The sequence below is a fragment of the Oryzias latipes genome, chromosome 16 (assembly GCF_053564925.1).
Source record: "Oryzias latipes strain Hd-rR chromosome 16, Olatipes_Hd-rR_3.1".
Classification (NCBI taxonomy): Eukaryota; Metazoa; Chordata; class Actinopteri; order Beloniformes; family Adrianichthyidae; genus Oryzias; species Oryzias latipes.
The window spans coordinates 999693-1025357 of record NC_136252.1 but is presented as its reverse complement, the minus strand read 5'-3'; the positions used below and the strand labels follow the sequence as shown (position 1 = coordinate 1025357).

At 44.6% G+C, this 25665-nt stretch overlaps 2 protein-coding genes across 23 annotated transcripts in view; one reads left to right on the top strand and one right to left on the bottom strand.

Moving 5' to 3' along the window:
• Positions 1-8666: 8666 nt before the first annotated feature.
• Positions 8667-10559, bottom strand: LOC101175045 (cystathionine beta-synthase-like). The gene has a single exon (XM_078932867.1). The coding sequence runs from the start codon at positions 10101-10103 to the stop codon at positions 8691-8693; it is 1413 nt and encodes a 470-aa protein (XP_078788993.1). The 5' UTR covers positions 10104-10559; the 3' UTR covers positions 8667-8690.
• Positions 10560-15566: 5007 nt separating this feature from the next.
• The window catches only part of phactr4b (phosphatase and actin regulator 4b), a 187444-nt gene continuing 177345 nt past the window's right edge, over positions 15567-25665 (top strand). For 4 of the 22 annotated variants that reach the window (XM_078932864.1, XM_078932855.1, XM_078932857.1 and 1 more), the window contains exon 1: positions 15570-15866. The gene's annotated coding sequence lies outside the window, so the exon portion shown is untranslated. Of the gene's footprint in view, positions 15867-18355; positions 18376-25665 lie in introns of those variants that run through there. The other 18 variants (XM_078932860.1, XM_078932846.1, XM_078932866.1 and 15 more) reach the window with 12 other exon arrangements.

Below are 25665 nucleotides of genomic sequence, written 5' to 3'. Positions count from 1 at the left end.
CAGGGGCCCCATCCCCCAAGACGCCGACACCCCAGGCCCCGCACCACCCACCCCACACAGAGAGAGAGGAGCCAGAAAGCGCCATCCTCCCCTTGGAGCAAGCCCAGGCCCCCATCCCCCAGCGGATTACACCCAGAGCGAACCAACGGAGTCCCCACCGCCCCCGCCGGGCATTGGAGGCCCCGACCCAAACACCCACCGCGGGCAGAAGGGCAAGGAGCAGTGACGGCCAGGGCCCCCCACCCCCTAAGTCGCGGAGTTAGCTATGGGAGACCAGAGAGACTGAAATCTTTCAAAGTTACTCTAACTTTGGACTGACATTTTTTCCAAGCTGATATGATCAAACAGCAGTTTTCTGTATTGACTTATATTTGTATTATTTTTATTGTTTTTCCAATTTATTAAAAAAAATTTTAGCAATACAAAGGGTTATGAAAATGATGATAATAATAATAATGATAATAATCCTCCTTCTATATCGATGGCACTCAAGTCACCAAACACACAAAGTGACGGTGTAGCCGTGATTGAAACCTTAAGCCAGACTGATAGATCGGCACATACATGCTCCTAGAGAGCCTGGACAGGTGTGCAGAACCACAGTCCATGCATGTAACTGTCAGGTAGATTACTGTCACAGTGTTCACAAATGTCTGAGTTACTGAGACCCATCTTGAACATCCTCCGTCCAGTGTAGTAAATTCTGTGAAGAGTTGTGAATTTGGTTGCATGCAAATTGGGATTTTTCGTCATTGTAAAGGTGTTTAGACATATTTCAAACCAGAAGCTTTGATCTTTGCTGATGCTCAAATCTGCATCCCATTTTGTTATTGGAATTGAAATGTTATTATCTAAGTTGCATAAGAGTTTGTATATTTTAGAGAGAGTTTTATCGTTGAAAAATTTATCAAAGAGGTTACTAGTTCTAGTAGTTTTAGGTAATTGTCTTTGTATTTAAACTTTTTAGTAATTTTAGATTTAAGTTGCTGGTATTCCAAGAAGTTATTTAGTCCATGTTTTTCTTAAAGGTCATAGGGTGTTATGAATCTGCTTGCCAAGCTGGGAAGTATATCATTTTTTCGTTTATAAGGATGTCCGGGTTGTTCCAGATGGGTGTCATTTTGCACAGTTGAAGTGAAACTTTTGACACTTGGAGAAATTCCCACCAGGCTGTTAAAGTGTTGTTTATATTAGTACTTTGGAAACAATCCTGTTTTTTAACTGTTTGGCTAATAAATGGTAGATCTGACAGGTTGATCTTTCCACATGACACCTGTTCCAAGTCCATTCATGGGTTGGTTTCTGGATTTTTTAAAACAATTTTAAAATGTATTGTAATCTATTGGCAAGAAAGTACTTGTGGAAATTTGGTAGTTCTAAGCCTCCACAGATTTTTAAGCTTTTTGACTTTCTTGCAGGTTCATTGTTCCATGGGAAACCTGATATAGATGAGTCTAATGCTTTCAACCACTTTCATGGCAGTTGTGTGGGGGTCATCGAGGATAGATAATTAACTTTCGGCAAATATTTTTTTTTTACTGTGGCTACCTTTCCATGGCGTCCGGGAAGCTTTAGTGAGGGGGGTCTGGTCTCAGTCTGACCAGAGCAGGAGCTTGTTTCGTAAAGCTGGCAGTAAGTCAGACCTATACCCGGTGCATGTTGGACTCCGGCACGGTTCTGTTCATAGTTATGGAAACAAGTGACAGCAAAGCTAAGATTCCGAGCTCAAAACGAGCAACGAGAAAACCAGGTCGACATTCTGGAGAAAAGACTGGACGATGTGGAACAACAAGTAAGTATGAATAATGTCATTCTCACTGGAATACCGATCAAAACTCGGGCAAAGCTAAATGTAGCTGGAGTTAGCCTTGCTAATGCTAATAGCGCTAGCATCGCTAGCAGTTCTGAAACGGAGAGCGGTGGAAAGTCTCTGGAACACCAAGTGGAATCATTTCTCATGTCTAAAGGGATTTCCCTGGATCTCAATACCATCGAGACCTGCCACCCACTCCCCAGGAGAAAGGAGATGGGTAAACCAGCGATCCTCATCAGGTTTGTGAATCAAAAACAAGCTAGCTCTGATGAATCAAAGAAAGATCCTGAAGGGATCTGCTGCTTATTTAAACGACCATCTGACCAGAAGGAATGCTGAAATCACCAAACATGCCAGGCTTCTCAGGAAGCGTAAGCAGATTCAGAACACTTGGGTTAAAGGTTGCAGGATCTTCATAAAACCAGTTGGTCAACCGGACCGGTCCAAGGTTCTGGTTATTAACACCATGAAGGACTTTGAGAAATGTTTGAACGTCTGAACCAACATGCAGTAATAAATCAAAGAGCCAAATAATTCCAAGAAATATGACGCCGGGATTCATCACTTTCTCCATAAGTCTGAAGTGACCTGATTCTCAGCAAAGTTCTGACCTGCAGACAATTTGACCTCAACTTTCAGCGCCGCTGATATCAGCTGCAGAAGGATATGGACCTTAATCTAATGTCTGCAGACACAACATCGAAGAGAACTATTAACTCTGTTTAAACCCAGAAGAACGGCTGTTTATCAGCAGAAGAAATGCCAACCTTGGTCATTCGACAGATTATGGACCCTTTTTATCTTACTTCACAGCATTACTTTATTATAAAAAGTAAATAAAAAATACAAAAAAATAATAATAAAACAAATGATTAATCAATTATTGAAAATGGTTTAATTGATTGACTTTTAATGATATTACTTCACTTGCTCCAAAAAATTGATAAGTTGATTCATGATTTTTCCTAATGTAACATAATTTTGCACATATTTTTAATTTTTGATAGTTGATCAAATTTTGCTATGAAAATTTCTGAAACAGTGTTATGTCTATTTTACTGATATAGTATTATTTTTGAATCACATCAATGACTTTTATAAGTAACTTAATCTGCATGTATTTTGGACAACTGATCTTCATCTTGTTACGGGGAGAATAGGAGGTACCCAGGCGCAGAGAGAAGTGGAGGCAGGAGGATGCAGGGAATGGAAGGTTTAATAACGTAAACTCGAAACTACAAAACAAAACCACTGCAACAGGCAGGCAAACTTGAAACTCGAAAAACTCTAAACCAGGGAACGACACAATATGGACCAACACAGGAAGAAGGGAAGGACAGGACTTAAATACATACAAGGCAACAAGACACAGGTGGAAACACTCAGGACTGATGGGGAAGGGTAAAACTCGAAACAACAGAACAGGAATTACTACAAAATAAAACAGGAAATCAAGGAACAAAACACAAAGAAACCGAAACCGTTACATTACCCCCCACTCAAGGAACCGCACCGAGGTTCCACCTACAGTCCAGGAGGGGGGGGGCCTGAAAGGCCAAAATAAGGGCCAACATAGTCTGGAGGGTGGCCGGGAGGCCGCGCATTCCGGCGTGGCGGGTCAGGAGGACGGCCGGGAGACCGCGCAGTCCGGCGCGGCGGGTCAGGAGGACGGCCGGGAGACCGCGCAGTCCGGCGGGTCAGGAGGACGGCCGGGAGACCGTGCAGTCCGGCGCGGCGGGTCAGGAGGACGGCCGGGAGACCGCTCGGTCCTGCGAGGCAGGTCCGGAGGGCGGCCGGAAGGCAGTGCTATCCGGCACTGACAGTCAGACCAGCAAACGGCTAGCAGCTCGGGCTCAAAGTCTGGAGCTGGTGGCTCGGGCTCAAAGTCTGGAGCTGGTGGCTCGGGCTCGGGGTCCGCGGCAGGCGGCTCGGGCTCGGGGTCCGCGGTGGGCGGCTCGGGGTCCGCGGCGGGCGGCTCGGGGTCCGCGGCGGGCGGCTCGGGTTTGGGGTCCACGGCAGGCGGCACGGGCTCAGGGTCCGGTGCGGGGGGCTCGGGCCAGACGTCCGGTGCGGAGGGCTCGGGCCAGACGTCCGGTGCGGAGGGCTCGGGCCAGACGTCTGGTTCCCTCCGGTCTGCCATCCCCCTGTCCAGGACCCTCCTGGGAGCAGGAACGGGTCGTGGTGGTTCTGGCACCCTCCTCGGAGCCGGAACCGGACGGGGTGCGTCCGGCACCCTCTTCGGAACCGGAACGGGTCGTGGTGGGTCGGACACCCTCCTCGGAGCCGGAACGGGGCGTGGTGGGTCCGGTACCCTCCTCGGAGCCGGAACCGGACGGGGTGCCTCCTGGTTCACCTCCGAAACCAGGGCAGGACGTCGAGAAGGGCGGCGGCGACGTCGGCGGCGGCTTCCCCCCCTCACTGCCAGATGACTCCCGTCAAAGATGGAGGCAGGGAGCTGGGGGCAGTTCAAGGCCCACTGGGTCTCGACCCCCTCATCCTCCCCGTAAAAGTCCTCCCAGGGCCAAAAATCCTCGTCCAGAGGGTCCAGGAAGGACTGATGCCGGAGAACGTCTCGCTCCAACCAGGAAACAGGGGAGGTCTTAGAATGGGGGCGGCGGTGATGTGGTCGACCCCCCCTTACGGCCAGGCGACTCCCCTTGAAGTCCCTGTAGATCTGGGAAGAGCCAGGGGTCCACCAGAGACAGGTCCCCTCTGCTGGGTACTGGTAGGGTTGGTCCATAATGTTACGGGGAGAATAGGAGGTACCCAGGCGCAGAGAGGAGTGGAGGCAGGAGGATGCAGGGAATGGAAGGTTTAATAACGTAAACTCGAAACTACAAAACAAAACCACTGCAACAGGCAGGCAAACTTGAAACTCGAAAAACTCTAAACCGGGGAACGACACAACATGGACCAACACAGGAAGAAGGGAAGGACAGGACTTAAATACATACAAGGCAACAAGACACAGGTGGAAACACTCAGGACTGATGGGGAAGGGTAAAACTCGAAACAACAGAACAGGAATTACTACAAAATAAAACAGGAAATCAAGGAACAAAACACAAAGAAACCGAAACCGTTACACATCTGCCATGTTGATTTCTAAAAGCTATTTTTTACAAAATATTTTAAGCAATTCATCTTTGTCATGTGCTTTATTGATATTTCAGGTTTCTTAATTCTGTCTGATAAAAGTTATGAACTGGATAATGATAAATCATGTAATAAAATGGTTACAGTAGAACAGGGGTGGGTTTATATAAGTTTGCTTCCTTCCACTCCCTTTCAAGCAATATTTATTAATATGTCTAATTATCCTAAGTTTGATTAGTTACTGTATGAATGTTTAACTGATGATTGTATTGTTTTTTGTGTACTATTTCTATTTGATTGCTTGAAATAAACCATTTTAAATCAAATCAAAATCATTGATAGAATTTCTAGGTGCAGCCAGGGGCTGGAGGAGTCTGGTTTGGGGACCACAGAATTTCCTCTCTGCTCTTTGCAGATGATGTTGTCCTGTTGGCTTCATTGAGCCAGGACCTCCAGCGTGCATTGGGGTGGTTTGCATCAGAGTGTGAAGTGGCTGGGATGAGGGTCAGCACCGCTAAATCTGAGGCCCTGCTTCCTGACCGGAGAAAGGTAGTTTGCCATCTCTTGGTGGGTACAATGTCCCTGAAACACCTGAAGCCCTCAGGTTCCCCCTCTGATGTGGTTCCACCCCGATTATTTAAATAGGTTATCACTACTCTGGGACCTGCAGTTCCTGCTGTTGTAAACAGCAGCCTTTCATCTGGTGTGTTCCCTAGAAACTGTAAACATGCTACAGTACAGCCATTGATCAAGAAGCCTAACCTGGATCCATCTGTGTTGTCAAATTTTAGGCCCATTTCCAAACTCCTTTTCCTCTTGAAGATTCTGGAAAAATTGTGTATGTCCAATTGAAGGATTTTTTAGATGAAAATGGCAACCTTGAGGTTTTCCAGTCTGTCGTCAAATCTCTACACAGCACCGAGTCAGCTCTGCTCAGGGTGTTTAACGACATCCTCTTAGCTACAGATGCTGGGGACCATGTGGTTCTGGTACTACTGGATCTCACGGCTGCTTTTGACACATTAGATCACAACATCTTGATCTCCCGATTACAGCAACTTGTAGGCATCCGTGGCACTGCTCTGCAGTGGTTCAGGTCATATTTAGAAGATAGAACTTCTTCTTTCTCTTTCGGCTTTTCCCATCAGGGGTCGCCACAGCGAATCATCGTTTTCCACCTCTCTCTATCATGGACATCTTCTACCCTAACATTAGCCAACTTCATGTCCTCTGTTAAGACATCCATATATCTCCTCTTTGGCCGTCCTCTTGCTCCAGCTCCATCTCCAACATCCTTCTACCAATATATCCACTATCCCTCCTCTGAACATGTCCAAACCATCTCAGTCTTGCTTCTCTGACTTTGTCGCTAACACAGGCAACATGAGCCGTCCCTCTGATGTACTCGTTCCTTATCCTGTCTAACCTGGTCACTCCTAAGGAGAACCTCAACATCTTCATCTCCGCTACCTCCATCTCAGCCTCTTGTCTCTGTCTCACTGCTACCGTCTCTAACCCATAGAGCAGAGCTGGTCTCACCACTGTCTTGTACACCTTTCCTTTGAGTCTTGCTGACACTCTTCTGTCACACAACACTCCTGAAACTTTCCTCCACCCGCTCCAACCTGCCTGCACTCGCCTCTTCACCTCTTTTCCACACTCCTCATCACACTGAACTGTTGACCCCAAGTACTTAAACTCCTGACCCTTCTCCACCTCAGCCCCCTGTAACCTAACGCTTCTACCTTAATCCCTCTCGTTCAGACACATGTATTCTGTCTTACTACGACTGACCTTCATGCCTCTTCTTTCCAGAGCAAACCTCCACCTCTCTAGCTGTTCCTCCACCTGCTCTCTACTCTCACTGCAAATTACAATGTCATCCGCAAACATCATTGTCCAGGGAGATTCCTGTCTTACCTCGTCTGTCAGCCTGTCCATCAGCATAGCAAACAAAAAAGGACTCAAAGCTGATCTTTGGTGTAGTCCCACTTCCACCTTGAACTCCTCTGTCTGACCTACAGCACATCTCACCACCGTCATACTTCTCTCATACATGTCCTGAACTACTCTGACATACTTTTCTGCCACTCCAGACGACCTCATACAGTACCACAGCTCCTCCCTCGGCACCCTGTCATACGCCTTCTCTAAATCTACGAACACACAATGCAGCTCCTTCTGACCATCTCTGTACTTTTCCATCAACATTCTCAAAGCAAAAATGGCATCAGTGGTGCTCTTACGGGGCATGAAACCATACTGCTGCTCACAAATCTCCACCTTCTTTCTAAGCCTGGCTGCCACTACTCTTTCCCACAGCTTCATTGTGTGGCTCATCAACTTTATTCCTCTATAGTTGCTGCAGTTCTGCGTGTCACCCTTGTTCTTAAAGATCGGGACCAGAACGCTTCTCCTCCATTCCTCAGGCATCTTCTCACTCTCTAAAATCCTATTGAACAACCTCGTTAGAAATTCCACTGCTGTCTCTCCTAAGCACTTCCATACCTCCACAGGTAGGTCATCAGGACCAACGGCCTTTCCACTCTTCATCCTTTTCAGAGCCTTCCTAACCTCAGCCTTTCCAATCTCTGCTACTTCGTGCTCCACAACAACCACATCTTCCTCCCTTCTTTCCCTGTAATTTTCCTCGTTCATCAGCTCCTCAAAACACTCCTTCCATCTTTTCTGTACACTCTCCTGGGTTGTTAGCACCTTTCCATCTCTATCCTTATCACCCTTATCAGAACGTTTTGTGTAAATCTCAGTAATGTTCAGACTTCCTCTGCTCCTCTACTATACGGGGTCCCGCAGGGTTCAGTCCTTGGGCCTCTGCTTTTCTCCCTTTACTTCCTCCCCCTGGATTCCATTCTTAGAAAGCATAACTGTGCTTTTCATTGCTATGCGGATGATACCCAGATATACGTGCCAATAACAAAGAAGGACACCTACTCCATCAGCCCTTTAATTGAGTGCTTGGAGGAATTAAAAATCTGGATGGCTCTTAATTTTCTCCACCTCAATGAGGAAAAGACAGAGGTGATTGTTTTTGGTCCCAGTGGCAACAGTGAGTCACACCCTATAGCTCTGGGCTCTCTCACTCAATCTGTTAATTCTACTGTCACAAACTTAGGAGTGAAGATGGACAATGGTTTTAATTTGGACAGGCAGATCAGTTCGGTGTTGAGATCCAGCTTCTTTCAGTTAAGGCAGCTTTCCAAAGTCGAATAGTTTTTTATCAAGAAAGCACTTTGAGACAGTAATCCACGCCTTTGTTACAACTCGGCTGGATTACTGTAACTCTCTTTACTTTGGTGCCCCTCACTCATCCTTGTCCCGTCTCCAGCTGGTGCAGAACGCTGCTGCACGCTTGTTAACTGGAATGTGGAAGAGAGAGCATATCACACAAGTTCTGGCTTCTCTCCACTGGCTGCCTGTCCATTTTATTTATTTATTTTTTCAAGAAAAGTTTCTTTAATTGTTTACATTTATTCAAGAAGAAAAAAAAAGTACAAAATATTTTTCCAGCCATCGCTGGGATAAAATACTTCACAGTTCCATCTCGAGATTCAGACTATAACAGAAAAAACAAAGAGGATAAGTATATATACAGCAACAACCTTCAAAGTCTCATTTCTTAAATCTGAAACAAAAAGCTGCTCATAAATTACAAGCTTACAACTGATTTTGTTGTTCTACCAATAACAAATAACACCCTAAAAAAATACCCCAAATCTTTAATGAAAATTGTACAGCTGAGCGCTGGGTTTAAGTCAGCTGATCACAGTTCATCTGTGAACTCCGATTTGGAGCGCTCCCTCCTTTCTCGGCCCGTGACAAAGTTGAGCAGGTCCACGGCGGTAATCATGCCGAACACCATCTGCTTCAGGACGGCGGATCCGTCTGTCAGATACTGAATCTGTTCGTGAACCACCAGAGCAAAGTGGTCTGTCTCAGGAATTCGGGAAAGCTTTCCCAGGTTGTCAGTCAGGCGAATCTGTCGGAACTGCTTGTAGTAGACTTTACTGATGGGGTTGGACAGTCGGATCTTTCCTGCAAGAATGGACGACAACATGTTCCCAAGAGTCACCATGCCCAGGATAAACCCTGCATCGTCCACTACAGGCGCCTGGTCGAACCCTTTCTCCTTCAGGATTTTAATGGTGTTCTGGCAGCTGACGGTTGGAAGGACGGTTAAGGGGGCCGACATGTTCAAACCCTGCAGCTTCAAGTTCCACCACCAGGGCTTCTTCACCATCAAAACCCCCTCGCTCAGGAAACCTTTCTCAAACATCCACTTGTCGTTCAAGAATTTGGACATGTAGTTGCGGATGGAGTTTGGCAGGATGACCACACAGCGCTGGCCCTCCTTCAGCTCTTTGGTGACCACGACGGCAGCGGCCATGGCGGTCCCGGAGCTGCCTCCGCACAACAGGCCTTTCTCTCTGATGAGCATCCGGGACATGTTGAAGGACTCCTCGCCGTTGGATTTGTACCAAGTATCAACAACTGATCTGTCGAGCACGGTAGGAATAAAATCATAGCCGATGCCCTCCACCTCATACTGGGCCTTATCAGTTTTGTTCAAGTGTTCAGGCTCAGCCAAGATGGAGCCTTCAGGGTCAACACCGACAATCTTGACGTTTGGGCATTTGTCCTTAAGCTTGCGAGCGATGATGGTGCCGCCGGTACATGCGCCAGCCACCAGCATGTCAACTTTACCATCACACTGCTCCAGGATTTCCTCTGCGGTAGAGTCATAGTGAGCCAGGGGGTTGCTTGGGTTGCGGTACTGATCCAGGATGTGCGAATTGGGGATCTCGTTCTTGAGGCACCAGGCCACGCCCACATGAGACTCTGGCGAATCGAAACGAGCGCTGGTAGGGGTGCAGACGATCTCAGCTCCAAGAGCTCGGAGGACATCCACCTTCTCCATGCTCATCTTCTCCGGCATGACTATGATGCAGCGGTATCCCTTAACGGCGGCAGCCAGAGCCAGCCCGATCCCGGTGTTTCCGGCCGTGGGCTCGATGATGGTGTCTCCGGGTTTGAGAATACCGGCCCGCTCGCCGTCCTCCACCATGCGCAGGCTGATCCTGTCCTTCACGCTGCCGCCGGCATTGAAGAACTCACACTTGGCCAATAGTTCACACTTGAGTCCAAAGTCTTTGGGGATCTTGTTGATGCGCACCATGGGGGTGTCACCAATCCTGTGCAGGATGTTGGGAAGGACGGTTGGAGTGGGGGCCCTCGGAATTTGCAGATGAGGAGAGTCGGCCTGTGACGCCCCCAGGCTTCATTTGCAGCGGCTGGGAAGGTCGGGCTGGATCCATTTCCTCTCGGGAACGCTGTTCTTTGTGTTGATCTGAATGGTCCTGCCGGACTCCTCCGGGTCGCTCAGCTTCTCGGCAACATTCAGCTGAAAGGAGGCGTCGCGGAGCTCAGCCTCCCCATTGGCGTGGCATAGGGGGGTCTTTTCTTTGGTGGAGGGAACTGATGGCATGGTTCAGCCTGTGGATCCAAAAATACCCAGAAACGTTCACGGACTGTTCGGTCGGGGGTCGCGGAGGACCCTGTCCATTTTAGAGTTCGTTTTGAAATTCTTTTATTTGTTTTTAAGTCTTTAAATGGTCTGGCTCCGCCCTACCTGTCTGAGCTGCTACAGCTGCATTCCCCTTCCCGCTCACTTAGATCAGCTGACCAGCTGCTCCTAGATGTGCCAAGGACACGGTGGAAACTCAGAGAGGATAGAGCATTTGCCATTTCTGCCCCCAGCTTGTGGAATGCACTCCCTATGCAGGTTAGGCAGGCCCAATCATTGAATGATTTTAAATCAAAGTTGAAAACTCACTTTTTCTCCCTGGCTTTTAACTCAGTGTAAGTTGATGTTTTATTGTTTTTTATTTATTTTTATTGGCTTTATTTTTTTATTTTATTTTATTCTGTTTGTTTTAGTTTGTTGTTTTGTTTTTATTCTGCATTGTTAAGCACTTTGGTCAGCTTCTGCTCTTTTAAAAGCGCTTTATAAATAAAGTTGACTAGACTTGACTTGACTGAAGGAAGACAGGAGCGTGAGATTGACAGGTGGAACGGAGCAGCGTCCGTAGTTATGCGGTCGCTGTACTGATTTGTTGGGGTGGAGAGAGAGCTGAACCAGAGAGCAAAGCTCTCAATTTACGGGTGGTCAACTATGGTCATGAGCTCTGGGTCATGACCGAAAGAACGAGGTCCTGAGTACAAGCAGCTGAAATGAGCTTCCTCCGTAAGGTGGCTGGGCACTCCCTTAGAAATAGGGTGAGAAGCTCAGTCACCCGTGGAGAGCTCGGAGTAGAACCGCTTCTCCTTCACATCGAGAGGAGCCAGTTGAAGTGGCTCGGGCATCTAGTCCGAATGGCTCCTGGATGCCTCCCTGGGGATGTGTTCCAGGCACTGTCTCACTGGGGGGAGGCCCCGGAAAAGACCCGGAACACGCTGGAGAGACTACGTCTCTCGGCTGGCCTGGGAATGCCTTGGGGTCCCTTCAGAGGAGCTGGAAGAAGTGGCCAGGTCGAGGGAAGTCTGGGCATTTTTGCTTAGACTGCTGCCCACATGACCCGGTCCCGGATAAGCGGAAGAAGATGGATGGAAGTATAAACTTAACCATGATGTGATTTCTTGCCTAACATGTTTCCAAATCAATTTGTCATTTTCTCTCTGGATGTTGTGCATTAACAGTTCCTCGTAATTTAATGGCCTAAGGCTATTGTTTGATAAACAGGTTTGCTTTGCAGCTCCCGTCTGTTTTTCCGGTTTCACACTTCCTCAACAGCAAACAAGAAGGATGTCTACCTTTGTCCTGATGACAGCAGGAACCATGTTCATGATCATAGGTTGAGTAGTGAAGTCAGACAATCGGAAATCTTTTTATCTCTGAAAAAAACAATGATGTAATTTTGAAATGTTGCAATATTTGTAATGTTTGCAGATTATTGACATTGGAATGAAGTTCTATATATAAATATAAAGAAGCTTATCTGGAAGTATTTTAAGAATCTGAAACATTACCTGTATGCTTTTGAGCTATGGAACCAATAACAGCTCACACACACTGTAACCACAACAAACATTCACCAGGGTGAAAAAGGATTTTATTTGTTTTGGTGTTTCTGTCTGTCCAGGGAGGTCCGGTAGTCCGAGGTGGATCCAGAGGCGGCTGTGACTGGTGGCGTGGCTGGAGGTACGAACGCGGTCTTCGTAGGTTGAGGTCTCCGGAGGTTTTCCGTGAAGCGGGTCCTGAGTACCACTGACATCACTCGTGGCGAAGGTTTCCTGAGGCAGGAGAGCAAGGTGAGTCAAGGGCGAGAAACAAGACAGAGAACTTGACATAACCAGACTTGAGACCAGGCATAGTCACCATAAGAGGTAACAAACTAGCGTTGAACTGATGGAAGGGGTATCCTTTTAAAACGGCAGGGTTGATGAGGTTGAGTGACGACAGCTGGTGGTGGTTAGGAGAGGAGCAGCTGGAGGAGGGGGGGGAACTGAACCGGGCACCATGACAGTTTCCTCTTAAATGCTCCTTTGTGTTTGTACTAATGCACTGATATAGACTTTATATAACTTTGACATTGTGTGAAAGTAAAAGTTGTTTAGCTCAAGACACAAGTTATTAATTATGAACATAGAAAAACTTGTAAAACAACTCAAACTTAAACTTGGCTTTTTTTCTCCGTAACAAGTTGTGTTTTTCTTTTGAAGTAAAAAAGCGTCTTGTTGCTGCAACTGTGCTGGATCATGGTGATATTCTGTACATGAATGCCTCATCTTCATGTCTCAAAAAGGTTGACACTATGTATCATGCTTCCCCGAGGTTCATTACCAATGGCTACGAGGAGGCAGAGACATTGGTACACTTTGATTATCAAGCCTTGCTTGGATTATTGTCTCCCTACATTTGTTCTTTAATCACAAGGAGAAGTGTGGAATCTCACTCCCTAAGATGTAAAGTCCAGTTGTTGCTTTCTGTTCCATTTGCTGCACAGAGCTGGAAAAAAAGCCTTTGTCCACTCTGCTCCTATTGCTTGGAATATGCTGCAGAAAGACTGTAAACTAACTGAACTGGTATCTTTAAATGTTTTTAAGAACAAGCTCAAAGCATAGGAGACTGAAACAATAATGTGCAACTGCTTTTTATGATGTATGTAGTTTTAATAATGTTTTGATAGGATCTGGGGGGTTCTGTTGTAGTGTTCTCCGTGAACTTGGGTTGGGGGGTCGCTGACGTGGACATGTCCCCAAAATATCGTTTCCCCACTTCAGGACAAAGCCAGGTCTCTACATTCGATCATTTTATCATTTTTTGTTTATTTATTTTTTATCGTGGTGTGCGTATGTGTGTGTGAATGTGTGTGTTCTTGCGGGGGGGGGGGGGGGGGGGGGGTAGTCGCACTGTTTGTCTTGTTATGTTGTTTTTAAATTTTATTGTATTTTATGCAAAGCACTTTGAGTGACAAATGTTGTTGAAAAAAGTGCTATATAAATAAAGGTTGATTTGATTTGATTTGATTTGAATGTTAGTTTTTATGGATTTTTTGTACTGAAATGGGCTGCCTCTTGGCCAGGACTCCCTTGGAAAATAGGTTTTTAATCTCAATGGGATTTTTCTGGTTAAATAAAGGTTAAAAAAAATGAATACAGTCAGACAGACTGGCGACCTGTCCAGGATGTCCCCTGCCTTTGCCCACAAGTGGCCTGGATAGGCTCCGGGAGCCCCATGACCCCAAAGGGGTTAGTCACCCAGGTTAGTGGGTGACTAAATTGCCCTTTAGGTGTGATTGTTTGTTTCTATGTGTCCCAGTAATAGACTGGTGAACCAGCAGCGACTGGTTCCAGCAACCCCATGATCCTAACAAGGAACAAGCAGGTTTGAAAAATGGATAGATGAATTTGAAGAAGCGTCACTCTTGCAGCACTTCTGCTCAAAATAACAAAGAACCTTAAACTTTTTTGAGATGTACAACTTTCTGTCAATAAAACACTGTCTTTATCCATCCAGGCTTCTGTCCAGGTGATTGGCCAAACACCTGTTTTCCTTAATCATACTCTCCTCTATTTTTAGAACAATGCCTATCTTGAGTTTTGCTTCAGTTTTACCTGTACTTTTAAGCAGAATCACCTGAAAATTTGTGCAAGTCACACAAAAGACATGCAACACAAGTTGTGCAAAATCTGGCTAGAATAAGAAACTAAGAAAATGTAAAAAAAAAAAAAAAACAACAACTTTGATTCAAAACGTCAAAAATCCAAAAAAAGTATAGTCTGATAAAACTTGTTAAATCTTGGTTGTTATGTTGTTCAAAAAATAATGTAGCAGGTTGAAATTTCGGATTAATCTGTGGCAAAATAGGGCACTCCCTAAAGGCTTAAACTCACCGGCTGTGTAAAAAAGCAAGTATAAGATACCAGAACTGTTAAAAATAATTCTAGTGAAATAAATGGACTAAGTAAGTTAGAGAAAAGGTCAGTTAACATAGCAAAACAATACTTCTTGTAATTTGACTTTGTCGAGGTGTATTAATTATACCTATATGCTATACTGTTTTCTATGTGAACAAAAATGTAATAAATGACTGGTTTAAGCAAATTAGATTTCTTTTAAATTGAGTCCTTTAGTGTATAAATGCTCAATATGTGCATCGATTATACAGTACAGAGTTTAAGAAAAGACAGAAAAAGTGGGACACAACACCATAAACTGAAATGTTGTCCTCAATCTACAATGACTTTCTTTCACCAAACACAACCATATTTTTATAAGAAGTCAGGTATTCCTCTTTGGCAGCTTAATAAGCATCCCTTACCTCTTGGGACTGGTCTGAGAAATGTGATATTGGCAGATTAATTTTGGTATCTGATAATAAAGTAACAAAGCAGATTTTCTGAAAAGACATTTTTTGCCACAACCAGACGTGTTTGTAAGTCCTGGAAAACTCTGTAAATGCAGAAGGTTGTGTCAGGAAGGACATGTGATGTAAAATCTTTGCCTAACCAACTATGCAAATCAGACCAATGATGAGGAAGCTCATTTGCAGTGGCAACCCCTGAGGGTAAAAGCCGAAAAAGAAGATTTTAATTGGTGGAAGACAATAACAATGTCAGAATAGATTATGCCGAACCTTTATCTAATTGTAAAGTAGAGACCAGGATCAGCCACAGGAGGGTGCAGTGGTCCAGTGTGCAGCCTTGATGCCAAAACAGTGAACAGAAGGCTTAAACATAAGAATTGGCATGTGACACAAAAGACAAAGGAAAAACTAAATTGAAAGATTTGAAACCCATAAAAACATGTATAGATCAAAATCAAGTTTATAAAACAGAACACAGATATGTGCTGTGTATACATTTTTGGTCCTTTTACCTCAAGTTTCATCTGATTTTTGATGTGGTTCCATATTATTCAATATAATATTATAACTCTGAGTTAAGCAGTATTTCTCAGTGTGAATAAAATATTTAAAAAAGAGTTCAACTGTTGGCATTGTTTGTTTGTGTTAAAGGTATGTTGTCATGTTGATAAATGTGAAGTATTTATTCTTTCTTCCTGAAGAAATGAGAGGAACAACATAACGGTTTGTTCCTCCATTCTCTTCCCTTTCAAGATAACAGCACCGCAAAGCCTGCTGGGTTCTGGAGTCTCCATGACACTAGGCGAATCCTTGTTTTTTAACGCCGACGACGGAAATGCACCCTCAGACAAGAACTACCGGGACCATGATGCTCAGCCAGTGATGGGTTCCGGTGTGCTCGTGAAATGTTTGGACCAGGACCTGGGAGAGGGGAACGTGTGAGGTGAGGAAAGGAGCAGGCTGGGATTTTTAAGTTGGCTGTAACTGATTGCAGAGGAGGAGGAGGAGGAGGCGGCGGCGGAGGGCAGTGAGTCAGGGGCGATGAAATCTCCTTGGAGGCACAAACGAGCCTAGTGAGTATTGTTTAGAGGGAATGTGATTCCGCAGACAGAAAAAAAACCTGCTGCTGCTTCTTGCATAGCAACTTAATCTGTTAGGAGCGCGCAGATTTGAGGAGTAAAGTGCACGTTTGCCGCGCGGCGCATGTAGATGCTGCACTGCTGGCTGCTGATCCGGCACGGTTACTGTTGTCTGCCTGCATTTGCGCGAGACCTTTCTCCCAATAGAAATTCTGTTCACTGTTCGGCGTTGATAAGTGACAAAGACGGTGTGTGGTCGACAGGACGGTCATATGAACCGCTGTTCGCTCAGCCATGGTTAAGCCAGCCGCGCTTTAATGTTGTGCGCCAGTATTACACAGTTTACGGCAGCGCACGAAACTCGATGAGCCCTTTCTGTTTGCACATTAAACGTCTGATCTGGTTTTAGTACTACGAAAATATAAATGCAAAAGGAAAAACTATTCCCTGTCAAAGTTAGGGTTTATAAGAGAACTTTGTTGCCTAATTCCAAGCTAAACTATTTGCTATCTACTCTACTGCATGGCTTTTTATTTAGTAATTATTATGGCCCGCAGCACGGCAGTCAATGGCCACAAGGACGAAATGTTTTTCGGATACAGACATTTTCTGTGCCTTTAAATGATAATCTGACCCTCGCCACGTGCATGAAAACTCACCATAATTTGCACAGACATGGTACCCGGTAAAAAAATGAATTATAGGCATACCCCCCCCCCCCCCCCCCAGACAAGCGAAAATTGGTTATGGAGCTAAAAAAAAAAAGTCAAAATGATTCAAACAAAACCAAAACACGTTTCAGGGATTTGCGTAGAAAATTTTGAATTTACTGTGGGATGGCCACAAAAGGGCCACCCCACAGTAAAATCAAAATAAAAAATATATTCAAAATTTCAAATATTCAAAAACCTAAGAATTAATGTGCGATTTTCACGTTTTTGCACAATATAGGAGAAAGAAACTTTTGATCGAGGGATCTTATAAAAATTTTACACACCTGATGCCAACTCGAGTCTTCAATCCCCCGTTGACCGTGGGAAGAGAAGCCAATCTCGATTTCAAAGAAAAAACGCTTTTAGTACCAGCTACAAATGAAAACTAATCCTTGGCATTTTTATCGATTATCTCCTACCTTTGCAGCCGTGATTGTAAAGTAATTGGGAAAAGAATACTATGTCCTCGTTCTACAGGTCACCCACAGTATCACCTCACACAGACCTGTGTATTTTTACTTTTTAGTTTTTGAAATACTTGTACTTAAACTTTAAAAATATAGCCCGAAAATTCTATATATGTAGTCTAATTTGAAGAATGAGGATATAGTAGTTAAGGTTTGGAATTATACACCAAAGTCACTTTTTTTGACTTCATAGTTAACTTTAAATCTGTTTTCATTGAAATGACTTAAGTAAATAACATATTAATAGTACAGAAATGCAATTTAAGTTTGGAGAAGAATAAAGAAAAGAAAAAACAATGACATTTTTATTATAAATTGTATAAGTCAGGTGTGCTCGTTACGTCCATCGACCAGTTGATCTTCAAGGACATGAGGCTAGATCGCAGGTCAGCAAAGATAAGTAACAAAAAAAAAGTACTTCTTAAAAATCCACCAGCCAATCAAAACCTCACTGAGAAGTACGGGACATGATTGACATGCAGAACGGCCAATCGGACATCCTCTGAAACACGTCACTGCACATGCGTGTTTAAATTCACGGAGTGCAAATTCTGTCATCAAAAAGTCGCGTTCTGCCCCGCAGCGCGTCAAGTCCCCGGCTGAAGAGCACTCCGGACAACCAGAGTGTTTATTGAAGCCGCCACACGTGTGTCCTCCTGCTATCAGCTCTGCAGTTCTCGCCCGATAAATTCGAGCTCATCAGGGAAGCTGTTTTTTCCGTGGCACGCGCTTCGTACGGAGCCAGCAGCGCCTTTGAAATGCCATGATGCTCCCGGTCGATGGCCATCGACGTAATGAGCACCCCTGATATAAATGGATAGAGTTTACTCTGAAAGGCTTAGAAAAGCACAATATAGGCCCTTCAAAATTATATTTTGCAACAAGAATTACTTTGCTTGAAATACTTCTAAACTATGTCAACTTACAGATATTTAAATCTCTATTACCTTTATTTTAAAGCAAAATACATTGAGCAGAAAAAGTAATGTACTTAATATACCGGTAGATGTTCTAAGTTTGTAATATTTGAATCTCAGCTCTGCATTTTACCTATTATTTGCGTATTTATATTAAAAGTCTGAGATTGTTTTACACAGGCAGTGCCTTTATTTTGAAGTATCTGATCGGAAACTGCGTTACTCGTTCTGGCAGACTTCACCCCCTTCCACTCAGTAGCATCTGTATTCCACCGACTAGATCCCATCGTAGACATGGAGCACGAGGCAGGTTGGTGATAAAAGCCTTGACAGGCGGCTCTGTTTGCAGCTCCCGCCAGAAGTCAATGTGATGAATATCAGCAGAGAGACCGACCCAGTTTCTCAGGTAATTTGTGTTTCACTGTCAGAAAAAAAATACAGTCGGGTAACAGTCTAAAATCGTGGATACAGTTATAATTAGTTGCTCCGTTTGTATGTCAAATTGGCTCGTAGGTTGTAGTATCAAGCATGGAAGAGTAGATGGACCTGACAGCTACTTTTTACATTTAAAAACTATACGCAGTATTTGAGTGAAATCTGTGAGTTGCGCCTAAGCTTCAAGTAATTCCTTCCACTCTCCATCTGGTATGCATTTTTTTTCTTTATACCTTTAGGGTCATGAGGGAAAATTGGCATATAAAGATAATGCTGTACGCTGGGGCAAAAACGTATTTAGCCCGCCACCAATTGTGCATATTTTCCCAATTAAAAAGATGAGAGAGGCCTGTAATTTTCGTTATTGATATACCTCAACTATGAGAGACAAAATGAGATTAAAACATCCAGAAAACCGCCTTGTTTGATTTTTAAAGGATGTATTCATGGAAAATAAATATTTGGTCAATATCAAAAGTTCAATTCAATACTTTGTTATATACCCTTTGTTGGAAATCACAGCAGTCAAATGTCTTCACAAGGTTTTCACAAACTTTTGCTGATATTTTTGGCCCATTCCCCCATACAGATCTCCTCTAGAGCACTAGAGCAGTGATGTTTTGTGGCTGTTGCTGGGCAACAAGAACTTTCTTCCTCCAAAGATGATTGTCCTCAAGGGGTCAGATATAACTTATACATGTAACTAAGGCCGCATTTCCACTGCAGGTCTTGATCCCCATATCCGATTTTCTGACTATATCCGATTTTTTTGACGACCCGCTTACATCCTCTTTTAAAAGTGACCCGTATCCGATTTTTGCATTTACACTATACAATACTGAAACTATCAAACGTAGACGTTCTGAGGACTACGTAGCAGCATTTCCGCCTTCCGCGGACCTCCTCCGGACTTTTGTGACTGCGGTTGTCATGGAGGCAACTCAGCGATGAAGGAGGCGTTGCCTTGGGCGCTCCAGAGGGGAGAGGAAAAAGGGGGGCTACTCGGCTCTCTCTGAGTTTTGAATGAGGAAGTGTTTGCAGACGTGCCGTACTAACAGTTTGATGCAAGTGTTGAACCTTTCCTGCGCGATGACTTCTCTTTTCCGACCGTGGTCAGAAACGCACGGGAGATTTTCTCCAGGGCCGAAGGTGGATTCTCCTTCGGGGTTCACTTTCCCGTTCTGAACCCTCAGCCTCCAGAGTGGGTTAAGAAAGACTCCAAAACTTTTGGGGGAGACACTTTATTTATAATTTCTCCGACACTCCCCCGCTCCGCGCTCACACCCCATCTCCTCTACTTACACACACACACGCGCGGTCGCCATCATACACGCCCACACTCCGCAATACAGGCAAATAAATAAACGGCTTCTAGCCAGTTCCAGAGCAATGGTGTCCCGCTTGATTAGTTACCGTTTGCGTCCCGACCGCAAATAACAGCGGTTTCCGACTACGGTCTGCAGCCTGAGGCTGAAAGGTAACACGCTGACAGCAACATCAGCGCACAAAAGCACCTTAATAAGTCATGTGATCTCAGTTGGTGGTCTCCTGAGTTGATGTCACTGACATACAACTCACATTTACTGGGGAATATCCGATTTGTCTGCTTACATGACACACGCAAATGCACGTATCCGATTCCTGACCGATTTTTTTTCCACATATGAGTGAGGCTTGAATCCGATCTGAGAAAAACGGAATCCATGCGCTTTTGTCCTGCTTACACGTTCACCGGTCATATCTGATCTGTGCCACATGAGAGGAAAAAATCGGAATTGGGTCACTTGAACCATGCAGTGGAAATGGGGCCTAAATGTCATGAGAAATAAACGTAACTAGTCCTTAATGTTAAATGAGTCATTTATTTATTTATTCAAACTTTTTATAGTGACAATTACAGTTGCATAGAAAACATATGTTTGCTTGTTACTATAACATAAATCCTTTGTAAATTGGTTCTGGCAGGTTAGGTTATATGGACAGTGTTTAAATTTAATGTATAGTGTCCCAATCTGATATTTCAAGTCCGATTCCCCCTAGATATGAATAAATACACACCAATTTTTATTTTTTATTTTAAGAAATGAAAACTTTCATGATCTCGCGGGCCACATAAAATGACGTGGCCCACGGGCCTTGAGTTTGACAGATGTGAGGTTGAGATCTAGAGACTGTCTAGATCAGTGTTTTTCAATCAGTGTGCCGTGGCACACTGGTGTGCCGTTGGAGATGGTCAAGTGTGCCGTGGGAAATTGCCCTCATTAACTGATCTAAAAACATTTACCATCTCCAGGAAATCAGCTCTGTCTTCATCCAAAAAGGCCCTGATAAAACACTGAGAAGTTAGGAATATTAAAGATCGTAAAATACATATTTCTTTGTGTTTATTTGATTCTATTAAAGACATTTTGATAAGAATGACGGTACTGCGATTTAGGCGTGGCGTCAGCTGTTTTCTGAAAAGTCCCGCCCCTTTAACTGTCTCCACCATTCTTGAATCAGAAGTGGTTAGAGTCTTCACTTCTTTGTTCTGATTCTGCTCATAATGTCTCTCAGTTCTAACAAAAACACCAGCTAAAGCTCGTCTTTAGCGGTGTAGCTTTCCACAGAATCCGGTGTCAGACCGTGGAACAAGTGAACAAAACAATGAAGCTCAGAGACGCTAGTTTGTCTGCGGTTGGCGGCTGTTTACATCTCCCATGATGCATTGGGTTAAAGTGACAGCGTCTCGGGGCACAATGAGTCTCTCCTCTTAACGTCTTGAAACAACAATGAACAAAAATCAAACAGTTTTAAATATTTTTACTCAACTTTTATTACATCTTTTAGAAGCTGCAGCTTCCAGCTTTTTCTGCCACAATTATCACAAAAATGCATGTGAGATTGTGGTTTGGCTGTAGATCAATACAGACTATGAGTTTCTCCTTTTTTTTTAAATTTTTGGATGCTGATGTGCCGCAGGATTTTTGTCAAGGTTAAAGTGTGCCGTGGCTCAAAAAAGGTTGAAAAACCACTAGGCCACGAGGCCACTCCAGAAGCGGTCTAGAAGGAGTGGCTTCTTACGAAATCGTTCCTTTGTTGCCCGGTCAGTGTGTTTGGGTTTGTTGTCATGCTAAAAGACCCAGCCATGTTTCATCTTTAATGCCCTTGCTGATGGAATGAGGTTTTCTCTCAAAATCTGAGGATACATGGCCCCATTCATTCTTTTCTTTTCACGAATCAGTCGTCCTGCTCCCTTTTTCTGAAAAACACCCCCAGCCAGGGCTCCAGACTAACTTTTTTCACTAGGAGCACAGTGGCCCCTAACTGAAAAATTTAGGGGCGCAACCAGAAAATTTAGGGGCGCATACCATAAATCAACATTCTAACCAAATCTACTAATTTCCACTGTATTACTAATAAATACTTTAATAATAGATGCAGAAATTACAATGTGCTGTTTCAAATGCAGTGTCACATTTTATTCTGCACTTTTGAAGATGCAACAAGAAGGTAAACTGACAGCACCATCACTGTCATGACAGTACAAATAGTAAAGAAAACGGATGGAAATTTATCTTTGTGACACCAAATAGGTGCAGCCAAGATGCACAATAAGCGTGTTTGAGATCACCCAGGTGAACTCAATGCTGCGCAGATCACCTGGTGTGTGACATATATTTTTGTTTTTGCTCCAACATCAACTGTCAATCATCACAAAAATTTCGCGAGAAAGGGGTGAGAGCAAGGGGCAAACCTACCCGGACACAGCTGGAAACTAGAGACTACAAAACAATGCATTATGGGACATGTGTCCTGATGGTTTTTGTAGTGGAGTGATTAATTAAAATAATTTAAAATACCAATTCATTAAAAAAGGCTACATACATCACAAAACATTAAAATAATCATAAAATATATAATAACACAGATCATACTAAGGGGGAGAATAATATTAAAACTAAATTGAATGTTAAGGACAACTCCAACTGTTGTCCTTCAGTCTTCTTGCTGCAGATTCGCTTTCATCTCACAGCCCCCCCCCGCCTGGTGTCCCCAACGATCCACGCGAGGTGCCGGTTCATCTCAAACACGTCTATTGTTGCATTTTCCCCACGTATTTTCAGTGTGTCTAAAACTAATGTTGTTTTTGCTCGAGCGTGTTTAAAGGTCAAGCCCCGTTAGCTGTCACGCACGTACGTGTGGGACATTTATTCTCCTCAGCTGACCCGACTCCCGCGGGAGCGGTGTGCTGCCGTAACCCGTTTGATGTGCCGCCGTAACCGTAACCGTAACCAAAACCTAAACCTTCCTCCGGGTCTGTGCGGCCCAGAGAAAAGTTCAGCACGGACTGAATGTATGTAGAAAATTACGAGCGAATAAATACGTTCAAAAGGAAAGTAAGGAACTTCTTAATGTGGCCCGGGGAGGGAGGGGGCTGTCAGGTTTCCTGCTTTCAAACCCTGTCATTGTCCCGCCCCCAAGAGTCATATACCCCACTGTGATTGGTTGGTCAGCTCCGTGCACAACGATGAAAAAGTGTCATTCATACAAACTTGCGGGCTGCAGTAACATTAAACCTTCGTATTAAGGCAGGGACCGCAAAATATCATCTTGGGGGCCGCAAATAGCCTGCGGCCGCTAGTTTGAGACCCCTGCTGTACACTCTGGCACTGGTACACTAGCCGCAGGTCGGAAGAACGAATCAATAGTTCGCTTACCCATAGCTCAGACGCACATATCAGGTTGTGATATTTGTCTCAGTTTCCTTCCCACAGATTTTTACGCGCGCTCGATTATCTCTAGGCCCCGCCCCCTCCACGCATTTTAGCCACTCACAGTGGCTTTCCCTATTCTTCTCACACGCAGTGGCCGCCTCACAGACAGGTATCACGCGAGAGTGTACGTGCTCGCGTTTCATGAGTATGTGCGCGAGTGTGTGTCTGCCTGCGTGCGTGTGGCTTGCGTCTCATTGATTATTTCATTGATCATTGATGTGCCCCTTCTACGTTTGATGTATAAAAAATACGAAGGGTGGGGGAGGGAAATTTACTGGTCGCACATGTGCGACTGGATGTAAAATTCAGTCGCACACTCTCAAATTTTGGTCGCAAAATGCGACCAATTGCTCGCAGTCTGGAGCCCTGCCCCCAGCCCAGGATTTGAGTCCTTAGCAACATAGTGTGTCACTGATGGTAGCCTTGGTTACTTTAGTCCCAGCTCTCTGCTGGTCATTCACTAGGTCCCCTGTGTGGTTCTGGGATTTCTGCTCACAGTTCTTGTGATCATTTTGACCCCACAGGGTGAATCTTGTGGGGAGCCCCAGATGGAGGGAGATAATCAGTGGGCTTGTATGTCTTCCTTTTCCTAATAATTGCTCCCACAGTTGATTTGTTCTCACCAAGATTCTTACTTGTTGCAGATTCTTCCCAGCCTGGTGCAGGTCAATAATTTGGTTTCTGGAGTCCTTAGACAGCTATGGCATTTTATGACTGCCATTTATTGAACGAGCGCAAAGATAATCAAGCGATTGTATTCAGAAACTGTGTGAGCGAACCTTATAACGGCACAAGCGCAATGCTAAGCAGGCGACCCCGCATTCTACAACTGCACGGTTGCAATCTTAACTGAGCGGCGATCCTGAGAACTTGCTTTGCTCCTGTGTGCTCACTGGGTTTGCCCGCAGTGTTCAGGGGGTGGTGTTCATGGGGTGTGTTTGTCAGTTGGGGGGTGGTAACCTTTCTGGTTGATCTGATTGGCCAAAATTTGCATGTCAAATCTGGCGAGGCGGCGGGTGGGACTTTAATTTTTTTAGAGGCTTTAATCGAAAAAAAAAAAAAACAGCGGATGTAACGTGGATTAAAACGGTAACAAATGCAGTGATTTTCACATGAGAAAATCCGCTGCACTTTCTTACCTAGGTCTTGGGTTGTTGATATGGGCCAAAAACGTGTTTAACGTTTTAATCCAAGTTACATCCGCTGTTTTTATGCTATTAAAGGCTCTAAAACAGGGATGGCGAACAAGTTTGACACAAAGAGCCGCAATTTTTAACTGTGATAGTCAAAGAGCCACACCACGCACTGACCTGCCAAGCCATACACAAGCCATAGTCTTTCCAATAGCACACTCCTCCCCTTACAATACAACAGCACTGGATTAAACGGCCCAGTTTCAGTTATGGGTGTTTTTTTCTGTATTTAACGTTAAAACCTACCAGTAAAACATGTATGCTAGTGTTTGTCTTAAAAAAGCAGCAGGAGCAAAACTAGGTTGGTTGTGATTTCTTTTTTATTTTTTCAGTCATCAATCAGCAACCAAAAATCAATCAAAGTCCCGATCTTCTGTATCTGAAATGAACAGCTGGGCTAAATTTCTATTAAACACGCCAGTTTCCCTTTCGTCATCGTCAGTGTCTGTCTCGTTGCTGTGCGGCTCCTCATGAATCATACCGGCTTTTGCAAAAGCTCGAACAACAGTGCAAGCAGACATGTAGCCCAAGCATCTGCAATCCATTCACAAATTGTGGCATAACTCAACCGGCGCTGCGTCCCAGTAAAAGGAGCGGAAGATGAACTTCCGAGTCGAATCGATCTACCAACTCGGACCACCTCGCCTTGTTTCCGCGGAAACTCAGCTGCGTTTTCTTGTCTTGTCTGAGTTTGTTTTCCAGCTTCCCCTACTTGCGAATCATCGATTCATTAATCATGAATTCTCTGGCAGCTGCTCGATTCCTCTTGTTCCTTCGCGTAGCTGATAACTTGCAGTTTAAACTGTGTTTCATAAGCGTGTCTCTTTGCAGGTGGCATTTTCAGGGTTTCCAAAGCGATGTTGTTCTGTATCATGCTTATACCTGCACCTTTGTGCTATTGGGGTGGGGTGAGGGGTGTCTTTTATCAGATCCTCACTTCCCACCTTTCCAATTATCATGCTGTCCTTTCCTAGGTCCTATTAACTGAACTCACACAACAACTCTTTAGGGCCGCACCTTAGGGCGCTCCATACATTTTGGAGAAAATTTAAGACTTTTAAGTGCGCTCTATGGTCGTGAAAGCACGTTATATAGAAAATATGATAAGAGGCAAAGAGCCGCATCCCTGCTCTAAAGAAGTAAAGTCGCACCGCGCTGCCTTTCCGGATTTGACATGCAAATTCCGCCCAATCAGATCAACAAGAAAAGTTACTGCCCCCAAGTTACAAAGACACCCCCTGAACTCTGCGCAAACCCAGCGATTGTAAAGAATCGCCGCTCAGTTAAGACGGCAACCGTGCAGTTGAAAAA

Coding starts and splice junctions, on each gene's coding strand:
- LOC101175045 (XM_078932867.1), bottom strand. CDS start 10,103: ATGGTGCGCATCAACAAGATCCCCAAAGACTTTGGACTCAAGTGTGAA.